Source organism: Callionymus lyra, chromosome 3 (genome assembly GCF_982586985.1).
Source record: "Callionymus lyra chromosome 3, fCalLyr1.hap1.1, whole genome shotgun sequence".
Lineage (NCBI taxonomy): Eukaryota > Metazoa > Chordata > Actinopteri > Syngnathiformes > Callionymidae > Callionymus > Callionymus lyra.
The window spans coordinates 35,178,825-35,202,361 of NC_141820.1; the positions used below are offsets into that span (position 1 = coordinate 35,178,825).

The 23,537-nt window shown below is 37.7% G+C and overlaps 1 protein-coding gene across 2 annotated transcripts in view; it reads left to right on the forward strand.

Moving 5' to 3' along the window:
* The first annotated feature begins 42 nt into the window (after positions 1-42).
* LOC148084602 (oxysterol-binding protein-related protein 10-like) overlaps positions 43-23,537 on the forward strand; it is a 42,220-nt gene continuing 18,725 nt past the window's right edge. Inside the window, exons 1-4 of one of the 2 annotated variants that reach the window (XM_087787703.1) lie at positions 44-480; positions 7,329-7,504; positions 13,405-13,484; positions 17,514-17,711. In XM_087787703.1, coding sequence (XP_087643829.1) covers positions 236-480; positions 7,329-7,504; positions 13,405-13,484; positions 17,514-17,711 — 699 coding nt within the window. In that variant the 5' untranslated portion in view covers positions 44-235. Of the gene's footprint in view, positions 481-7,328; positions 7,505-13,404; positions 13,485-17,513; positions 17,712-23,537 lie in introns of both variants that reach the window. The other variant, XM_087787704.1, reaches the window with a different exon arrangement.

A 23,537-nucleotide genomic window follows, 5' to 3' on the forward strand; every position in this document is an offset into this window, starting at 1 on the left:
ATCAGGAAACCGCTGGAAGCAGCGCTAGTAGAGCTCTCTCTGCAGATGACACAGCGGACCACGAACGCCGAGGAAGATGTCTGCCTCGTCACGCATCCTGGCTCGCTCACATCATCGGCACATCTCGTTGAGAGGGCGCACATCACCTCGGCTTTAGTTTTGTTTTCTTCTCGTCGGATGTTCCGGTAGTCCTGCTCTCCATCTCCCTCGCCACATCCGCCGTCCCGTCGCCAGGATGGACAAGAACCTCTGCAGTGTCGACACCAAACCGACCAACTCTCCGTCGGATCGTGGAGGCTCGTTCTCGTCGAGAAAGTCCGTAGGGAGCGGGTCCCATAGCCCCGGTTCTGCGGGCTGTCCGGGGGAGAGTCGCGGGGCTTCGCCGGGCAACTGCTCGGTGGTTCCTCCGCTGAGTCACAGCAGGCAGCTGGAGGGAGTTCTCAGCAAGTACACGAACCTCATCCAAGGCTGGCAGAACAGGTGAGATCTGAACCCCCTTCCATACGGGTTCTGGTTTTTATTGGGGACAGTCCACGTTGCACTTTCATCATCATCTCGTACACGTCCACGGAGACTCCATTCAGAAGCTCCTGCAAAGATGGACCCACCTAAGTTTCAGGCTAGTTCGATCTAGTTTATCCTCTTTCTAATATCGAAGTACAACTGCCAAGTCAAACAGTGACAAAGTCAGAGTGTCTAGTTTTATTGAACTTTATCATGTATTTGCTCTGTGAACGTGTTGACATTTCATTAATTTTAATATCATGTTCATCGCTGCGCTAGTGGTTTTTGAGGCGTTGCATCATCACGTTTTCTCTCACGATTTAAGTGGAATGTTTACCAAATTTAATACGAATTAAATAAGAAGGATTCACAGAATTGCAGTCCCCTTTAGCTATTATTACCTGAACTCAATTTTTCTTCCCTCCTCCCCCCTCTCTCTTTTTCCTATTTGTTTTTGCAAATGTCATGTTTTTAACTAGTATACTCATATTTAAATGTTTCATACTTTTTTTGGTTTAGTAACTACGTTTATTTTTTTATTAGCATTTATGTAAAGTGTGTAACTGACTCACTGCATTAACTCAGTTTCACTAGCAGGTTTTGAGACTAGTTTAAATCAGCAGATGATATGTTCAAAATAATGCACATGTTTTTGATTTCCCTTTTACACTCACATTTGCCCATCTTTGAACAAACAAAACATTAAAACAATAAAGCACCACATTAGCAAACACATTTAGATTGTTTATTTTTGAAAACATGTTCTTTAATGATCGGATTTAGCTTGGACAGTCAAGACTTGTGTAGTAGAACATCCTTTAATAATGTTCTTTACTTGCATAGTAATCCACCCCGGGACTCTGTGAGTGTCATGTGTCACCAAACTGCTTTTCATCAGTATTTTGGAGACAGTGTTTTCATATGAAGTACGAAGAGACTTTATTTAACTTACCAGGAAGTTAAAGCCAGAACGGACTTAACAAGATCCTTTATCTTGTATTTTTTTTTTCATGTGATATGTGGCAACAACACATCAGAGAACCCTCAACTTTGCATTTACATTGTTCTGACACTGATGCCAGTCATTTTTACGCACGGCACGAAAACGTTTCCTGTCTTCTGGTTTGGACTATTGTAACAATTTATTTTTGTGTCGAAACAGATAATACGAAACTCTGCAGCGAGAATTTTGACCTGTTCTAGTAGAAGAACTCACATTTCCCATTTTCCTTAAAACTCTGCATTGGTTGGCAGTTTCTTCCAGGGTCAATTTTTTTAAATTCTGGTTCTTACTTTCAGAGCTATTCATGGTCAGGCTCCTCCTTACATCAGTGATCTGATCCAGCCTTACACCCCAGCTCGGGCTATGTCTGTGGATCAGAATCTACTGATGGTTCCATGCATAAGCTTCTGGACCACAGGAGAGAAATCCACTAAGAAGCATCTTAAGACCTTTTTTTATTTGTGTAGGCTTTTTCTTAATTATCCTGGGGCTTCTGTGTTAGTCACAGTATTGCCTTTTTAAAGTATGTATTTTAACTGTATTTATAATTACTTACTTACTATGAGTTGAATATTTTGTTTTTAAATAAAAAATGTTTAATAAAAGGCAGAAATAATGAGAATGTTCTTCTTTCTGCTCTTTCTAATCTTTATTGTCTTTGATGACTTCAGTGGAAAAATGTGTTGGTTGTATGTAAACCACAAATAAATGCAAGTAAGTAATTATTATTTGTAAAGTGCCTTTCTCAGATGTAAGCTATCTGTTATGTTAGCTGATGTTGGAAATAAGAACACCATGAATAAATAAAAAGATGTTTGTGAGAGCTGGATGGAAAGCCTTTGTTTTGCTTTTTTAATTCATTTGAGTAGTGACAAATTAGAAAAGTGCTGAGGTGGCGTGTTTGTGTTGTAAATCAGTGTAAGTGAGGCAGTGAGAGAATTCCTGCTCGCTCTCTTTCTATTAACCGTACAGCACGGTGTAGCACACACACGGGACTCTAGGTGTTTGATTTGGTGAGAAATAAAACATCCTAAAACTGTACGGATCAGGGCTTCTATGTACAAAGCAGAACCAGGAAGCTTCTTCAGTGTCAGTTTAAAGAGGTGAACTATCTCTCGTGAGATCTGTTTGCTGTTTTCTTGGTCATAGTTTCTGTCACACTGGTGTGTGATGGTGGCTGAAGGATGACGACTTATCTCAGAGTATGTTCTTGACCTGAACCAGAGCAGACAGAGAGTGGGATCACTGAATAAAACATTCTTCTTCCATGCATGTCCGCAGCTCTTGCATCAACCTTATGTTTCTCATGTGGAAGTTAATATGATTGACAACATGCTTCTCTCGCTCAAATGTGTTTTTTTTATCTATGATAAAATTGCTGGCTTAACATTTTTCTTATTAATGTCTTCAAGTCAGCAGTTTATTAATATTATGCTGTACTTAAATGTATTACAATTCTAATTAACTTTAGTACATTAGCTTAATATTGCTTAATTCTTTTTTATTATTAATTAAGTTATTTTGTCTTTTGCTTAAATCCACTGTATTGCTATTATTAATTAAATAATATTTCTTATAATTTAATTCCAAACATATTTATACTGGAGGTGGAAATGTCCATAATTTAATCAACTAATTAATTCTAATTTAACTACACAATAAAATCAATCTACAATTTATTGTGTCATTTAAATATAGTGGATGGAAATTAATGAAAAATACACCAGTTAAGAAACCAAAGGAAATTAGAAATGTATTACTGGATGAAAAATTAATATAGTAAAGTAATGATATAAATGGGTATTTCAAGATGAGAACACAATTTGGTGATAAGAACTATTTGTTTATTCTACTGCACTGTTTATTCTACAGTACTTCCGGCATTACACTAATAAATGAAATAATTACAAGTTTATTGTATGATGAAGGGATTTCACATCAATATCAACCTCTAGCTACTAATAAAATGGCGATCCATCAATCATCTTGTGTGTCAGGGCCGCTTCCCAATTCTTTCCAGGAACCCTCCAGGTTGACTTGTCTGTGTGGAAAGTGAATTTCTATATTTGTATTCTTCGTTGACACCTGGAGTTTGGGGCTCGTCAAACATGGTGTGGGAACCAAGCCTGGCTGCTTTGATATTAAAGCTGTGAGTCACTGTGTCATTTCTGTCCTGAGTGTGGCTCGGAATTGGTCTTCAGGCCACTGGGAAATTGGCAACAGGTTGTTTCCTCTGATATTTCAATTATGTTTGTTCCCTTTTGTGTTAGTGTGTTCAAGGCTTGTTTGAAGTGTTGCATCAGTGATGACTGTCGCTCTCTCAATCCGCCTGTTTTTCCTCCTTCAAGTCAACAAAAGGGTATGAGTTGATACAAATACTGTCGTGTTGAGAAGCCAGTGAAAATATAATTGAAGTCAAAGTCGTGTATAAAGAGCCCTGAAGCTCTGTCACACTGTGACTTCATTCTTTGAGCCTTGAATGCTTATGGAACTCCGCACATCACTCAAGACGTCTTTGTAAGTTGAAAGAGGAAACAGACTGTTCTAATTTTAAAGATGCATGAATGGAAGGGATCGAGCCGTTTGATTGGCTCTTTGTTGATGGTGGTGAACTCAATAAAAGTATTTTAAGATGTTTTGTGAACCACATATTAACTTGGCATTCAGTAGTTATAACAGTCATCTAGCAACCATTAAACAATGTTGAATATACAGCTTGTTGTAAGAAGTGTAGTTTTAGAAAGTCATCATTTTTGGTCGTTTTAAATGAAACAGGATGCGTATGGTAGAAGTTAGAAGATGTAAGAAACCCTGGAAGAAAATACCATCAAAACCTTTCAAAAGTAAGGTGGAAGTACTGAACAACAGCAGTACAAATACATCTTCAACTTTCCAAAGTGTGAGCCAATCAAGTATGCTCCTTGGTGAAGGGAAATGTAAAATACCCTAGAATCACCAAGAGGCCACCGACTGCATTATTTTAAAAGGCTTGTCACGTAGAAAAAGCATAAATATTAGAATTGACTCATGGATGATATTATTTTGAAACGGTGCTGCTGGTGTACCATTTTTTCCAGTGCAAAGTCTTGGGTTAGTTTTGTTTTGGTGATTCTCTGAGGTGCTGGGTTTCAGGAAGCAGGTTTACCAAAAACCCTGTTAGTTTTTCGGGAAGTGACAACTCAAACTTTTCAGTTTCACAAAGCAGGTTCAACACAACACCAAGTCTGTCACCATGAACCGAAGATGCTCACTATGAGCTTTTCTTCACCACATTTGGGTGCGACCAATGCATTGTGGCCAATTTGGGATTTAACCCAGAATATAGCCAGAATGGCTAAATTGACCAAATGCTTTTATCATTAAGGATCAATTTTGCAGCTAATAAATGCATATTAATATACCACATGTCACCAATGTGTCTGGAGGGCTTCATCTGCTGGCAGAATGTGGGGAAATGCATAGCCAAAATGTATGTGATATGTAATAACATGGTCAGGCAGGCTGGATGAAAAAGCATAGTTTGCTAATGCCTGTTCCTGGTCCTAGACTCTAGGACAGGGGTGGGCAACAGAATTTCTATTGGGCCAATATTTTATACTTTACACAGTTGTGACAGGCCGTCAAACCATACAGTATAAATAACTAAGAAAAAAGTGTAATATTGTAATATATGTCAATAAATATATATATATATATTATATATGTGTGTGAACACCATCTTATAGGCCACAAATGGCCCCCTGTCAGAAGTGTAAGACCCCTCTTCTAGGAGGTGAGATGCATCCAGCATTTTAAAACTGGGTGCCAAACATAAACTACAGCCTAGATTTATTTTCTTTTGACTTGTACAGAAAAGGTCACCATATAAATGTTTGCCTCAGCTGCCTATTGCTGTGTCAAGGCTTCCTCTCATGACATTTTTAGCTCCGTAATGACACTCAAGGCAGCATGTTGGACCACAGCTTTATTATCCAGCCCTATCCATCATTTAGAGGCTCATATTGTGGCGTAGCAGCAAACACGAGGTTGCCTGCAGGGGTCACCAGTCAAAGCTGCCGCTGTTGGCTGAACATGGGATTAGACTTTGTGTACAGTACGCTACATTGTGTGTGTGTGTGTGTGTGAGGGGCGGAACGGTAGGACTCTGACGTAGGCACATCGTTGCCAGGTCAGATGTGGTGGTCATAATTCACGGGCGCTCTTCAGGGAAGGATGCAAGACTGTGAAAGTGGATCGATTTTCAGAGTGCAGTGTTGGCTGCATCTGCTCCAGGGAAGGGTACAGGGTTCATGGGAATGTGACTGGTATAAAACACGCAGCTACTGGGTTGAACTTGTATTGCTGAAATTATTTGAGTTCGAGTTGGGTCTTAGTTTTTGTTTAGTTTTTAATAAATTAAGTAACTAAAGCCAGAATGATCTTTTCTTATTTCTTATCTATAAGCCAGTGTTTCAACCACACATTCATCCACACAATCAGCAACTCATAATCGAGCAAAAGACATTATTATAAAAGTGTTGTTGCTTTAAACTTTTAAAAAAAAGGCCCCCATGCGATAACATTTTTTATTTTCTCTATTTTTGTTCTTTTGAGTCACCACTTAGAGTTTAATTTAAAGTTATTTTCTTTTTTCAACCTTCTTTTTGGAGTATTTATTTGTTTAAACAAAAGGTATAGTTTTTGGTGGTTTCCAATCCAAATATACATACTTTTTGAATTACAGGACATGTCATTGACCTCCATTGTACATACAAGTGAAAATAAACTTGGAGTTAACGCTTGTGTTGAGAATGATGAAACAAAATGTGTTGATCGGAGAGATTTTCAGCCAAATTTAACCCTATACTGATCAGAATCTTAACTCTTAATCTTAAGTCTTCAAAATTACTTTTGTAATCGTCAAAAATGATTGTTATGCAATACTTAACACATACTCAGGAGGTAAGGACATTATTTAAGATCTGTTTAATACCACTACGTCCATTTTTTTTCCGCCATGTAATTGGACCGCCGTATGATCGTCCTAAAATGGTATTACACGTTTAAAGGAAATAAATATGAATATGCTGTTAACATTAAATTAAAACAAAAATTGAGTTATTTATATCTGAGTTATTCAGCCTAGATCATCATTGGCAATTATGGAAAATAATGAGGAATAAACAGACTAAATAAACGTCTCCTCCACTAAATTCACATTGATGTAGACATTATCCTGAAAGGCGCTTTTAAATAAAATGTATTATTATTATTATTATTATTATTACTATTACTATTATGACAAAATGATCCTAAAATAAAATATAAACAAAGAACATGACCGGCATGGAAATATATGTCACCACGACCCACTCTTAATGAGTCACAAGCTTATGTTACCTCATAGTAGTATATTTTTTTCACATTTTTTTTCATTCTGTGCGGCCTAGTTTAATATACTGTACCATTTACAGTTAAAATACCTCACGTATTTACAGTATTTCTGTTCAACAAACTTACTACTCAGATGGGCCGCTGCTAACTCAACACTGCCGAGTGCATTGCAAGAATTTTCCCTAAAGGCCTGATCAATACCTGACCCTCCGTAATCAGGCATGCTAAGAGAAATCGATCGGTAACATGAGCGATGTCAGAGGAGAGCTGAACCAAATGCAAGTTCACAGCACAGGAAAAAAAAATTGGCAACACGTTTCAGTTTTTTCTTAAGGTCACAGCTCTTGTTCAGCGTCTTTTCTGCTCAACACTGAGAAAATCTTTGTTTCAAACTATTAAAAACTGCCAATAAAAGCATCTGTTTCATCGTTGCTCCCTCTTCACACAGGTACTTTGTTGTGGATGCAGAGGCGGGACAGCTGCTGTACTTTGTCAGCGATCCAGGGAAGAGCCAAAAACCAAGGGGTTCCCTCCCTCTAATCGGTGCCTCCGTGACGACGAGTGACGAGGCTCCACACATGTTCATTGTCAACTCCGTCAATGGGGAGCTGTACAAACTCAGAGGTAGGACTCTACACCAGCCATACATGGACGTTTGCTGGCGGTTGACTCACTTGGCTTGGAGCGGACTTGTTTTTATGAATGCGCTTGACATTTTGAATAATCTACCTCGTCACAACTGCAAAATCAGAGGTCAAGTAGCAAAACAAATGCAATCATATATTATGAGTAAATTGTTTATTTTATAAAAGTATTTGGAGTTCCTTTAGGTAAAATTATTTATATATATTTGTTTGTGTGCATGTATTTGTCTGTTTTTTCTTCTTACTTCTACTGTTTACTTAGTTGTACTACTGTTTAAAAAAATAAAATTTAAAGACCAAATGTCACATCTTCCCTTGAAAATTGTATGGAATTTTTTGTCTATTTGTGTAATCTGTTTTCTATCTCCCTTTTTGTGCATTTCATTATCTGATACACAAAGTATATCAGCAGAATGCTGTAAAAATGTTCTTCTTCTGCAGACACGTTTTTTCATTTGTCTGTTTAATTCCCTCAGTAAATCCCTAATCAAGTCTTCTATATTAAATTAGATGCTGCACAAAACTCTCATCCAATCTGAAACAAAGTTACTGGAAATATTTATGTTTTATTCCCCCCATAAAAAGTGTAACAAGAGAAGGAATTATTACTTGTAGAAAATTTGTTCAAAAGAACCCTTCATTTTATCACAGAATTTTAGGTAATGTACTGAATTTTTTAAAAGTCAAAATGATTGCGTATCAACCACTCCCTTTTTATATGTACAGTAATTAAATATGTATACATAAAAAAGAGTTGCATTAAGTAACAAATAATGCATTCACAATTTAAAAATCCTGTTTGTCTCTCAAGTCAGGGTCAAAATAGTTTTGGTGGTTTATGCAGAAAAAAAAGAAACATTTTCGCCTAGAGTGAAGGTAATTCCACTTGAGAGCCGAGGATAAATATTGCTTCTGAAACTCACTGTATCCTGTGGTGCTGCATGTGGAGGATGCCGAAAAATAATTCTCAGTATCTCAGGTGATACAACTTGAGCTAAACACTGGATGTACTTCACTGTGAACAGTTTGTGAGGTCGACCTGCTCTGTTGAATCATCCATTCAAATGTTTCTAGAAGGAGGATGTCAAAAATACACTATGGTAATGTACCGATCTGTCAACACTTATGAGCAGGCAAAGATGATAACTGAGCCAAATCAAGTTAGTTTTTGAGTAACTCATGATCAGTGCAGGCGTGACTCCCTCTTTCACTGTTGCTCCAATGGAATGTCCTCTCTGAGGGGATGAGTCAGAATAACTTGGCCTATATTCTCTGAATAACTCGGTGATCTATGTGTTTTGAGCAAAGAGGGGAAACAATGACCCTCTGAAAAGAAGCAGTCTCAGGAGCTATTTTAATTTCACCTTTTTTTACGAGATTAAGTGTGTGGCAGGATGAGGGAAGTCCGAACAGCCTAGCAAACGTTTTTGAAACATAGTCAACAACAAGAAACGGTTATGTAAGGTTAGGTTCAATCTGTAAATACATCCAAAAATTCACAAAAGCTACCTTCTGTATTAAGTGTGACAAACTCTGTGCTATGGGAGCGGAAAATATCAATCAGAGCCAAGATTTTACAGTGACGCATGCAAACGGGGAAAATTCTTGCTCACTTTTTCATGTTTCCTCCCTAACAATCATCTCAGCCATGATGTAACTTATCGACACGACTGATATCTTCCTTTACTCTGGAGATTATGATGCTAGATATTACACATTGTTGATTGTGCAATGAAAACCAAAGATTGCACAAAATGTACCAGATACAGCATTTTCCCAGCTAATGCATTAGTGATCCACTGTGCTCAGGACAGACGTGGTCTTAAGGGTTAAGAAGGCATTGCATTCAACACACCCGTGGAGCAGAAGGGCAAAAGCTCGCTTTCCCAGTGGAAAATCAAGATCTTTCTTTTTTAAAGAAAGTAAAAAAAATGCATAGTTTTTAACTGTTTTCGTTCACGACAGGCCAATGTATTGTTCCGAAACAAAATGTCATACCAACATGTGCAATGAGCCGCCGCCCTCCAAACAATTTGGCTGTGCTTTTTTGGTTCTTTATCTTTCTTTCATTTATTTTTTTACATTATTATTTATTCCGTTTTAGTTGGTGTCTTTTTGTGAGAGTGTATAAAACCTCTTGATGGTGATGACCGGTTGTTAAGGGCTTTCCTTTAGTTTTTTAAATCATTAGGTTTATTCTGTATAATATATGTCATCATATGATTAAAATGTGTTTTTATTTGTATCCAAACAAGGAGGATAATAAACACAATTATTCTTCATTAGCTTTCAATGTGTTGATTTCTACATGAAACTGATATTGTCTAAGTTTAGTTTATTTTTGACTGAACGGGTATAGGCAGGGAAATGTACTGGAAAGAAGCCTGATGTAGAATATGTGACACCTGACGCTACTGCTTTACCACAAACTTCTTTGCCGTGGAACTTTATAAACAATCAAACAAAAGGCTGAAACATTCAATCGTTTTTCCTCTTGGCTAGTATGTCATTTCCATAGGTGGCTCATTTGACCTGGTTTTGTGTCTCTGGTGCTTAATGCCACCTCTCTTCAGGTGGAAACATTCCAGCGGTGCCATTGAAAGCCGTCCTTGTTGCTCACTCGAGTAAGAGGATATTTTGATGCCCAAGGGGTCCTTTAGGTGGATTCCTCTACTGGTCAACACTCTACATTTCACCGTCGCTGCTGAAATACGAACCCTGAATGGATCTATCTGTACTAAAATTCAAGGAGGCAATTAATGAGCTGAGCACGGGATTTAACTGGGAATGTTTCGCATTGGTGTGAAGTGTTTGTATCAAAAGGAGGGATTTCATCATCTGCATGTTGTGTTAAAGGAACATAATTGTGTTGTATGATTGACTGAGAGTTTTCCTGCCGGCACCTGTTAAAGGGACTTTGTTAGTGGGTGTAACTGAAAACTTTAACAACCTTTGTTGATTTGTGGCCACAAACTACGACATTTTCTCTATTTTAAATGTAATTAAAAGAGTAAAAATCTCCCAAAATGCTAATTCTGCAAATTTTCAAAGATTGAGGTTTAGTAATCCTTTTACTACTTATATTTTCATGGATGCCTCTTTTAAAAGTAGCTTGTTAAAAACCTTAATTGACAAGTATACAGTTGTCAAAACTCTTTTTTCAACGGTCATGGACTGGACAAAATGTATATTAACCAAACTGTAACAGGAAGTATGCTGTGATGTTTTTATTCATACAGGCTAAATGTATCTTCATTCTCTGTTGTTTTTTTCTCCTTTAACAAACAATCTCTGTTTCTTATCTTATCTTTAACACTGACATATTTATATATTATACAATTATATTAACACAAAAATAACCCTACTTCTATTTTACCTAACACCTAAAACCTTCAGAATACTGTATATTTTGTGTCTCGTACTAGTTGCACACATTTATCTGCTAACATGAACAAAACAACATCCTTTTGTCACACCAATCTCTATTTAAATGTCTACCATATGTTTCTTTTTTTCTATGATTTCATTCTAATCCTGTCTTTCTTCTTCCTCCCAGCCCATAGGCAGAATACTTTTAACAGAGTCTGGTTCTGCTTGTGGTTTCTGCCTGTTAAAAGAAAGTCTTTACTCACCACTGTCGCTCATTGTGATTCACTGGAACCTGTTTTTCTCTTCTGTTATACAGAGTTATTGTTTAGTGTCTTAAGATAACGTTCTTATGATTTGAAGTCTTAAAATTGTTTTAATTGAACAGTTTCATATGTGGCGACGCTGTTACTTGGGTCCTTTTATTTTTTTGTAGTTTAATTTAGCTATTTATACACATATTTAAAAGAGATCCTAAGAGGCATTGTTTAATTATTTTTGATTTATATTTATTTTTTGTGTCTCTTATCAACACCGTTTCTGTTTTCCTGAACCAGCTGTGCGGCTTCTTTCAGGCCAAACCACCTACGAGCTTCAGTAGGAGCCCACTGACCTATATAAATGAGTGATATGTACTATGAATATAGCTATATAATGGACTGATAAAAGTGTGTCAGGTGCCCTAACAGATTTGGTTCCCTTTCATTTCCGTCGTATAATTTTTGGTACTTTTTGTCTCATATTCACAATGTTTCTCATTTCTCAGTTTCCTGATGCGTCTCAGTGTAGCTGGAGCATATGGTTGGCAGAGGTTCCCTCTTCTTCCAGATTCCTTTTCATCAGAGTTTTAACCCACAAACACCACAGATGATTCTAAACTTGTCCTGGACTGACACCCTGTCTTGTATCCCTCTCTGTAGTTTGTACTGCCTCCCACAGAACCATGGGAGAATCTGACTGAAAGAATGAGATCAGATAAGATATTAATAATGCAAAGATGATAAGTGATAAAAAAAAAGTATGTGTGTCGAAGCTGAGCTCCGTTTTATCAGTAGAATCATGTCAGTGGTTTAATAAGGTCACCTGGTTAGAGGACTCTTGGAAGGGAACTGAGAATCTTCTTCTCCTTCGTAATGGTGATATTTCAAAGTGGCTGATGGTCTGTCAATGTTCCATTTTTTAATCTCTCAGGGGTGTGCCACCATCACACAGGATTGATAAGTGCAAATGGACCAGTCTGACACTGGCAAGATGACACGTCACAGGAAATGGACTGCACACTTTTGTACCTTCTTATCCGCCATATCAGACATTGAGGTGTAGAAATGTCAAATTAAGTTTAAGTAAAAAATAAATGGATAGGCCAAAATTAATTCAATAAATAAAATAAGGCCAGTTATTAAGCAGTATAAACATGTCTATTGTAACAACAAGAGGAAAAACATGATGACTTGCTCACAGTTAGATCATTTTGTATTCAGTCTCTTCTGGCCTTATCTTTGTGTTTTCGACAAAGATGGCTTAAACAATCTCAAAAGCCAGATTGATGATAGTGCAGTGAGGCTACCAAAAAGCACTTATGTTCCTCTATCGTATTCTGGTTTATATTTTTATAATGACATTATCTAACAACTCTTAATCATTTTTTTGTCATCTCTTCCAACGACCAAAACATTCATAGAACATATTTCTGAAGTAAAATACACAAGAAGCAATTGTCATCATGGGTCAGGAGTTTTATTTGTAAAATAAAAAATTGAATACAAGTATAATCACAAATAAACGTACTTTCTATTTTGGCTTATGCTCTGTTTGGTATGTACATACTGTATATATATATATCATATGGGTATGTTGAAAAAAACGATATAAGCGAATACCTTTTAGCCAATCGTATTTTTGTACCCTATCTTAGAATTGGTCCATGGCTGGTGGGACATTGGCTTACATGCTGTGTTGCATTCAAGTGCACGTCCAAAAAGGGAGCTGGACTCATTCTGGGGTGGTCAAGGAATTAAAAAATCGAGAGTTTGGCCACCCTAATGGTCCCCTATCTTGACTAGTATTTCTGCGCTAAGATCAAAGCTGGGTCAAGGAGTAACTAATCACATACTCTTTTAAATAGAAACCCTTGTACTGAATGTTCTTGCCCAGTTTAGCCTTTTAACACTTGTTCAACACTTCTGTATTATTAACTACATTGCTTCCTGTAGTGGCTTCTCAAGTGCTGCATTTATGTTTAAAATGAATCATGTTCTTGAGGTTATTTGTGGTTTAAAATCATGCATTCTATCCCCAGTCTGGTTTCATTATATTTATAACTGGTGCTTATTTGATCCACGACATCAAGCATTTGTTTAAACCTTTTCTACATAACACTGCATGACCTTCTGTGAAGTTAGGAATAATGCAACTTTAACCAAAATATATGAATAGCATTTTCTTTTTAACATCTGTTGTGTACAATCAATGCAACTGTTGATGATGTATTTTCACGTTTGGTCCTCTCCACAGCCTCCGATGCCAAGGAGCAGCAGTTCTGGATCACCCATCTACAAGCATGTGCCAGGCGCCACTCCGACACTGGAGCGAAGGTAAAGAATTCACACACAAATGCAGTTGAAACATTTTCACACACTGAAGGAAACCTCTCTGTTTTTAACGCTGTGGTGTTAGGTCGAACATTTACTCATCTGCTTATCTTTATCTGTTGCTGAATGAGTCAAGATTTTTATTTTCCTGAATGTTGTCTCTCAGTGTGAGCCAGTATCACTCTGGCTATCTAGTCTGATTGTACACCAAGGTTTTCCAGCTGCTTCCAAACTGTGTCTCCTCAAGAGACATTTACTTTGTCGTTGTAATCTTTGTCACTTGACAGCAATTGTTGATTCATAGGCTTTGTTAAGCGTCTGAGTTAACTTTCTTGTTAGCAACACCAACATACTTAACGGGAGAATATTTAATTCCCTGTAAACGAGAATGAGAGTTCATCTATTTTAGTCAGATAGTCAAGTCTAAATAATAATACATTTTGTTATAGTGCACTTTATGTTCTAAGAAAGAATCCCAAAGTGCTACGATAAAAAATAATATAATATATAATAAAAACTCTGGATCACTTTGTGGCATCGGTCGAGTTGGAGCTTTGATGGTTCAGGTAGGAAGTCAATGGGTACACTAAAGTGCATCATTTACAAAATAATAAATTGAATATCATGTAAATGTACTTGTATTAACATCCTTATTGCCAAAGTCAATCAGACAAATGTAATATTGAGAAAATGGATGTCATGTGCATCTTCATCACTCTCTGGTCAGAAAAAGGTTTTTGTTGTGAGTCAAAGTAATGCGGTCTCACACTGACAAATCCAGGGTTAGAACAAAAGCGAAAGGCCACGACCCTCATGAGTCCAGACTAGAATAACAATCTAGCATTTAGAAATGACTGCCTGAGTTTCCTCATTATGTTTGCCTCTTTTATGAGTGTTTTCTTGTCCTCCAAATTAAATACTAATAGTTGAAGAAAGCTAATAACCATTATATGTACATGTTTAGGTTCTCAAATTTACATTTAAAATAAATAAAAACAATATTTTAATAGAATAACGTAAGTAAGTAAGTAAAACAATGTTTTGCATTTTTATGTCACTTTCGTACTTTGAGCTTCTAAAAAACATTTAAGTTATTTTCTTAATCCCTTCTTTCTTTCTGCTTAACAGCCCCCCTCTGTAGTCTTTATATAACGTGGTCCCTCAGGAATTTGAATGGCTCACCTTGACCTAGAGCATCTGATCGATGACAAATTAATTTGAAACTGACCTGAACAAGGACAGAGTGTGAAAATGCCTGGTATATACTGACCCACTTTAGCCTAGGGGTCTCAAACTCAACTGACCAGAAGGGCAGGCTGCAGGTTGGGGGTCTTACAGCTGTATTTGTGTTTTGACAGGGAATTTTGGCATTTTCATGTTATTTTACCTTAGTTATCTGTTCAATCTTAACAATATAATCGAGGCTCTATAAATGATAACATCTGATTTAACCACCTGACTTAGGAAAATTATGTAGTTTCTTGCTCGAACCCACTCTTCTAAAAACTTCCACATAGAAATGTAGTGCATCAGAACGGCCCTCCTGCTGTAGGTTTGAGACCTGTTTAGTTCAATTTGCAATTTCTAATATGTAGCATAAGTCTATATTGGGCAAACTTAAGTGTAAAGAGAATTTTCTTTGGACCAGAAGAATCTTCCATCTCAAGGGTGACATACAGAGAAGTCCATACTCGACTACCTTGAAACATTTGAAAGTGAATAAAAAAAACTTCTCTCTGACTATATTTGAAATGTCAGAGAAAGTCAAACCATGGGATAATCATAAGAAGTGGAAATGTCAATTTCTGTTTCTTCTTTAATAGCTGAGTTTTATAAAATCCTGCTCAGCGACTGAGTCTAAAGTCACTGCAGCTTGTTACTACGGTTCCAGCCGCGATGGCTAATCTTCCCGGCACACTCTCGGATCGTTATCTCAGGAGTTCTGTTGGTTTCAGGGCCAGAGGCGCCGCATGTATCTCCGAAAGCAGACACAAGCAGGATTTATTCATCGGGGAAACAGATCTTTGCCTGCGAGTGTCTGTAATGCTGTAAAATGCTTTTCAGACTTTTGTTTGACAGTCGAGTACTAGTCGTGTTGATGTGTGAAACAAACATGTACAGAGGAAAGAGTTTGATAAAAATCTGTTCAACCATTAAAACTGTTATTGCTAATTTGTCCAACTCATGCCAACTGATTTCTTGTGGCCTTAAAGAACTTTATAAGAAAAAGTTGAAATAAAAATCAACACTGAGTCAATGTTCTACAGTAGCGTCGTGACAGAAACACACTGGATGAAAGTTTATTAACTAGAAAAAAACTGAAAATAGTACGGAATCCGATGAAATGGTCTGTAGTGAACTTTATATTTGCTAAAATGATGAAACATTTACGCTAAAATTAGCCTGAAATAAAGTGAAATCATAATGACATCCCACACACTTATTTTGAGCCGATTTCTTTAACTAAAGCAACAAATATTTGCTAGATCTGTATGATACCAGATCAAAAAACTTTATTTTCGTCCTTTCTTGTCATTGATTTTGACGCCCCTGATCTAATGTATCTTGAAATTCCAACTACTGGCTTTGTTTGAATATGATATCGTTGTTTGTCTCTGTGTTTCCCTGTTGAGTGAAGCCGAGATAACACATGTTATCACAGTCGACAATCTGCAGTTGGCCGGTGAAATAATGGGTTTATTATGGGCTGTGCCAAAGTCAATAGAGAGCCCTGTGGTTGCGGAAAACCTCATTTTTCAACCATGAAGTTGTCATTAAAAACATCAAGGAATGAACATTTCATTTTTTTTAAGAGATCTCCAATAAATTAAGACCTTAAAAACTGAGCAACAACTTGACACACTCGGTGTCGACCTTTTATAAAATAATGTATTTTAAAAGCAACTATTAGTGGGTTGTAGAGCCAACTTAGTGGAATTGAAAGTGAAGAGTAAATCCTTGTTTGATTATTTTTTTAAACTTCATATTAGCATTTGAGTTGAAAAAACAAAAAATTAACATTATCCGAGAGGAAGTTCTAGACGATGTGTCAGGTATCACCATAGTAGTAGACAACGTTTAGAAAAGGTTGATCTTTCTTTTAGAATGTATAAAAAGTGTAACAGTGAGAGTAAGTTTCATATATTATTTCAGTATTGAGTCATCTTTAAGATTATTTTGTCGCCAAAACATTACATTTAGTTTGAGTGAAAATTCTCAGATAAACTTAAAACACAAATCATCAAAGTGAGAGCAGCTGGAAATATTCCACTTATTCCACCTGATAAGTTTCCCTACAGCTCCGTCTGCCTCCGTTCATCATTTCCTGCCTTTCCAATATTAAAGTGCCCCAAGTTCAGTGGAGCCAACCTAATATCCCTGTTGTGATCTCACAGCGCTGCATTCCTGACTTTCATACTTTGAATAATGATCCTCCTCATCTGGTGCTGTTAAGTGTCTCACAGAGACACAGAAGAATCAGAAAATAATGATCAGTGATCAAAGTGAATCTGGGTCTTGTTTGTGGTTGCGTTGGACTTCCTGTGGAACTCTAGAGACACACTTCAGATAAACAGATGCTGCTTTCCTCCTCTGTGAAGCTCTTTATTTGATCTGTTTTCTCTTCATCCTTGTCCAGACCTGTGTGTGGATCTGGTGCGCCGTGTGTTCTGAGCACATTAGATGAGACTGAGGTGTCTGTGTTGTGTTTAAGAATAAAGCAAATCTTGACATTATAATGTTGACATTCTTGCATGTGAAGGAAAGTTAAAGATCTTGACATTATTTCCCTCTACGAAAGGTTGCAGGCATCTATTTTGGTCCTGTTTAAAACCAGCAGTCATCTAGTGGAGTGTAAGATTGTGTGTCATGAGTCTTTTTCTGTGTAATTAAATCAAGATAAACCTGGTCAGAGGTGGAGTCAGTCGCATGTTACCTGCTCTGCACTGCTTAGTGAAACCTTTCCCTTCACCATTTGCTTCACATTATCACATCCTCACCTTTAACCTTTCTGTCGTCCCCTCCCTCCCCCAGGGCTCCTCGTCCTCTGGTCGGACCCGTAGCTTCTCCCTCCTTCCCCACCTAACCTCATCCTCATCCCCGGGTTCTCAGAGACACCTGAGCCACTCGGCCTCACCGGGCAACATCGTCACTATCACACACCACAAATCTCCGGCTGCAGCTCGCCGCGCCAAGAATCAGTACCCGGGACGGCTGCTGGAGGTCAAAGAGGTGGGTGGTACCTGCACGGCTGGCTGGGTCAGCTCTGTTTTCATGATGTACCCGTTCAACTGATGCCAGTGCTAGTGTCTTGTACCATAATTAGTAACATTAACTTGTCCTGTAGTTCCATTCATCGTCTCACTCTGTGGCTCTTACTTTATATTCAAATAAGTTTGTGTTATATCAATTTCAAAGAGATACGTTGAATTGAGTAACAACCAAAATGTTTTAAAAAAAAAACATGAGCAAGCAATTATTTTAAAATATCTAGGGATGAACATATTATTCGTCTCATGATTCCATTGAATCTTTCTTTTTTTCCGTATTCAGCATTCGTGTCAATTAAATCGTCAACTTTTAAAGGTATCATGTGACTTACAGACAGTAACTGGTTTTGTCAGTACAATGATGTAGGAAAAAGTGGTTATTATCAATGAAACATGGAAAATGTCTGGATATCAGATCTAAAATAAATCCTGTGTGATATATTTTCTCCCAATTAAGCTATTTGTGTCGAATGTTCAATTCAAGATAAAAAAAAACATTCACATAAGACACAACAACTAAAAAACTAAAAGTTAACAATCTAGTTCATTTCAAAATAATTTTAAATAAAAATGTTTCTTTGGATAAGTCATGTCAATTAGTGTTGGTTTTATGGTGCCTCAATACCTGTATTCTGTGTAGTCAATCTGATAACATTTTTAGGTTTAAATGCATTTTAGTTGATAGATCACATACTGTATCTTTGACTTAAAATTGATAATATTTATGTTTCTACTCGTTGTTATTTAATATCGTGAAGGGCAGAATAAACAGGTTACTGGCATCTAGTTAACTGTAACCTGTAAAATAATAAGATATTATTTTCTTTACATGTTTAATTAAGAATCTGTCAATATCATAGCAACTCGTAGTAGTTTGTTTTTATCGCAACCCACTTACCTTTTTCAGCATCCATGTGTGACACTGTTCTGTGAGTGCTGGGTAGTCATGTGACCACACCTGCATCTGTCAAAGGTGTGTTTGTAACAAGAGAGCAGCAAATTGCAATTACTAGGTATTTGTGCAGTTATGTACTTACACAGTCACATCGCTGTCGGGATTAGATAAATGGTGCATTGGTGAGGCTTTCAAATCAACAACATTGAAGAAAACAACGTGCTATAATCATTTTTCCTATAACAAGTAACCATCACAAACGTATTATATACATGTCGATGATTGACTGTCGAGATTGATGAAATAAAACCAAGAGCACAAACTTGACATGATGGCGACAAACCTTCTCCCTATTCAGCTCAGATGTGAATCTTTTCCATTCGTCCAGAGATAAATTTGTCATTCTCTTCTTCTCCTCCTTAACCATCTACATTATTTAGCTACTTCCTGACGACTCAGCTGAGCGTCACGCTTCATTCCTCAACAATCCTGAGCAGAACAGAAATTCAGCTGATTGTGACCAAATACATAATAAGATGGCTCATTTTAACTTACTCACAGTTCATTGTTACCCTGTTCTCATATTATAGCGGAGCAAACCGTGGGTAGGAGCTACTTTGACGGAATATTTTCAGCTCCACTGACAAGCAACAGACGGGAAAATAAGTCACAAAAAAACAAACACGCCAGAGAATTAATCCTACGAGGTAGTAAGGTAATTCAACCAAAAAAAGTACATATGTTATTGATGGGATGAATGTTTTGTTTTATATTAATCAAAATAATGTTTATTTAAAACAAAATATGAAGAGAAAGGAAAGATACAGTATGTGAAGAAATTATTTTAATTATTTAAGAATTAGTAGATATACAAAATAAACAGTGAATTATAGAACACTGCAATGTTTGATTTTGCAAGAGAATAAGAGTATATTGAAGTAAAAGTGTAAAAAAAATTAAACTGATATATTTGTATTTGCATTTGTAGAGTAGAACTCCCAGTTTTCCATGTAGCAGGTCCGACATTTAAAGTGCATAATTATAATGAATCTACTGATCTAAGACTGTGATTGAAGATCGCTATACATGGATTATTCACTTTCATATTCCACCTGCATATCGTCTCACATGATCATCCTAGCAGACACCTCTCCCCGTGTTCTGATGATAAGCCTGAATAAACATTAAACGGCATCGAAATGCAGACTCTGCTGAACTGTTGTGGAAACACTGCAGTTAGGACCCCGGCTGCCAAGAAGAGATCTGCTGAACTCACTGCAGCACTCACCTGAGACAACACAGGACACTCTGGTGTCTATCTTGTCTTACACCCTCCATTCAGCTTGACCTGAACACAAGGAGCAAAAACTGTGTCCTCTGTAGGAATAATACATACAGATTCAGCTTTGTGTTTAGGAGCCACTTGAATAACATTTTGTCAGAGATTTTAGGTCAAAATGCAGATTATTTTTGGGCTTCAGATTGTTTGTCTTTCAGCATTTTCCCATGCTCATCCTCCCTACTCACACCCTCTTCACTGTTGCATGATATTATGAATTCAGAAATGAATTGTTTTCCTTTTTGTATGCGTGTTTTGTGTCTTTAGCATTGCTGAAATTGCCCAAGACTGTGACAACAATCTTCAGCTATAAAGAGTTTAAATTGTGTTGCTGATATTTGCAATTTGAAAAAACTTGAATCACATTTGTTCCAAAAAACTGTTTTAATGAGGTCAAAAGAAAGACCCTCTAAGAAGCCATGGAAAGTTAATACTGAACTAATTGTATGAAAGCACATCTCTTGAGAATTTAAAATAAACACTTTTTAATTTTGACCATAGGATGTTTTTGCAATTTAATTAATTTGCACAGATTTATTTAATTTCAATTTGGAAAATTACGTGTAGTCCAACTCTGACTGAAAAATAAAGATAATCTGTGTACACTTTTTTCATTTTACTATTCTCCGTTTAACTAATATGACACCATAAGAAAGGGATGTTGATCAATAGGAGCCGTTGCTAAGACGACCTCATTACCTCTTTGAAGCCAAGTAATGTGACTGTTTCCTTAAGGTTGTGTAAAAGCTGTGAAAGATGAAGAAGATTGTCGCAGTGACATTATCTTGAAGCTCTTTACAAGTCCCTGTAGACACCAGAACGTTTTACGAACCTACTTTAATGTAATTAAAACTCAAGAAGATTATTTATATGCATCAGTTCTTTGCCAAAAAATCACCTGAAAGCACTTTTGTCACTAAGCTTTTTCCTCTCAGGCGTCTGTTTCGCACTGAAAACCTGGCTGTGAAATTCCCTCTCTCTTGCACCACTCCTCCAGTCCGCTTCACCTTGCTAAGAATATCTCCATCAAATGACTCACTGACAGAAGAAACACAAGTGTGGGATGATTTTTCACCTCGCTCAGACACACAGTGGGTCTGGAGTCTGGGAATTGGAGTAAATACAGAGCAGATGGTGTGATCCTCATCCCAAACAAACACTCGTCTGGTGCTTCAGAGTAAAAGCCTCCGTCCTTTTGATTCTCTTTTATTTTGTTCCAAAAAATTTAAGGGAGTTTTTGAGAGGCTCTTCCACCTTTTGTTCTTCAGTCAACGATCAGTTATCCCTGGTCACACTTATACACTATACAGAACAGAAAAATGGCAGTTTATGTAGAAAGGTCAAGAAGAAAGAACTCTTAGGAATATGTAGGAGCTGTACTTGTGTACACAGTACACAGATAAAGCTGTTGACTTTATACGTGGTCTCTTCCCAGTACCTTGCAGCAAAAAAACACTGTGGAAGAGTCTGGTGGAAAAGCTTCAATATAGAGATTAATCTGTTTAATTTGGAAGCACACGAGTTGTCTATTTTTTCTCACAGTCTTGGGTCGAACACTGTGATTCTACAGCTCCTGGATTATCCATGTGGTTCTGCATCCTCAGCTACATTGATCCACCACCCACCAGCACTGACTGAACCGTCCATGTAGAACCATCATCGATCCAGACTGAGCCAAGTGGTAGATCCTCTAAGATGTCCAGTAACTCCACTTTCAGCTCAGTTCATGGCTCATCTTTTGATTCATCATGAAGATCATTCCACATATGAAGTCGTACTCACAGTCGCCTGACACAGTGATCAGTGTGGATCACTGTGGAGACGGTGGCTTCACTGATGGTTCCAGAAATAGACTGACCCCAGCTCTGCCGTGCTACAGAAAGAGTCCTGTGGTTCCGCTGCACCGAACAGACACATTGATGAGCTCACGTCAGTCTGTTGTGACAAGCTGATCCGAGCAGGGACGGAGATGTGGTCCGACTCCTGCTGACACGCTTTTACTGGACGGATGCACTCTTACCCTGATAGATGGACGGACAGGAGGCGACAGCACGACACCAGGGCCTTTGTTTCAACTTTCAGTCAAAACTTCAGCACTAGAAGGATGTGACAGTGGGGATAGGGACTTGACGATATTCATGTTGAAATGATGGCGTGAAGAACTAGATTTCCTGTTGGTGCATTAGTTTAGACGTGTTTACTTGAGGTGGTCTTGAAGTCTGAGACATCTGTCCCTGGACGATACCCTCAGAAAAGGTAGCACAATGTCAGTCTGTTTAAGGCTACAAAAGTGTTGAGACAGCAGAACAATTTACCGTATTTTCCACACTATTAGGCGCACCGGATTATAAGGCGCACCTTTAATGAATGGCTTATTTTAGAACTATATTCATAAATGGGGCGCATCGGATTATAAAACGCATAGAATAAAAGATACAGTCAAACGTTTGACTGCGGTTGCGTTATTCATCCACTAGATAAAAGCTGTGCTAAAGGGAGTGTCAACAAAACAGTCAGATAAAGTCATACTTTATTAAGCGTTCTGACAACTCTGTTCACTCCCATGGTAAAGATGTTCAAATGATGTTTAAAAGGCTTCAAGCATCAGCGCGTGAGACTGGTGTTGTGAGCAGCAGTGAAGTTGAGCGCGTGTATGACGGCTAGAGCGCACGTGTATGACATGTTGAACGTGTGTGTATGACTGGTTGAGCGTGCAGCAGAGTGATTTTGAGTGTACAACAACCAAGACACACTCGCTCAAACTGGTGGCATTAATATCACTCCATAGCCGTCCACCATGATGTAACAGGTGTCGTAAATCCCACCCGTGATGATGCAATGATGTAATCCCGCCCACGGCGTGTCGGCTCAGTCGGCGCAGAGACATGAAAGTGTTTGTAAACAAGTCACGCACCAGAGGCCTATTGCACAAAATTAGTATAAGGGATTAAGTCGAGCTATCTTGGTTATCCTGGCTCGATTTATCTATGATCCCGTTGCACAAAGCGGGATAGAGGAACGTGGGATATGTTATGACATCAGTTACCCTGGAGATTTATTCTGTGGAGCTAGCCTCCTCCAGACCAGGCTAAGTTCCAGGATCTATATGATCTCATGTTTTATCTCAGTCAGAAGTCGCCACAAATCAATCAATATTTATTACACTGCACACTACACACTCTAAAACATTCTAATAGACCCTCTGTTATCATTAAAATATGTGTGATCATTAGTTGATATCATTGAACTGATTATCTAACATTATTTTGTCATTTACACTTTTCCACAGACTATACACAAGCCATAAATACACGAAAAGTAACATGATGTTACTTTATTTAAGGACAAACCAAAGTTAAAAAACACAGTTCATTTGTGACAAACTGTTTGTTAAAATGGGCTATACAAATAAAATTGTCTTTGTCGGTCACATGGTGGACGGCAGCACAGGCCACCATTAAATCACCTGTCAAGGCTAACCATGGTTCAGGTACTGTAAGCCTTCAGTAGCAAAATCTAGTGCAAAAGACTAAAATATGAAGTGACAACTGGGA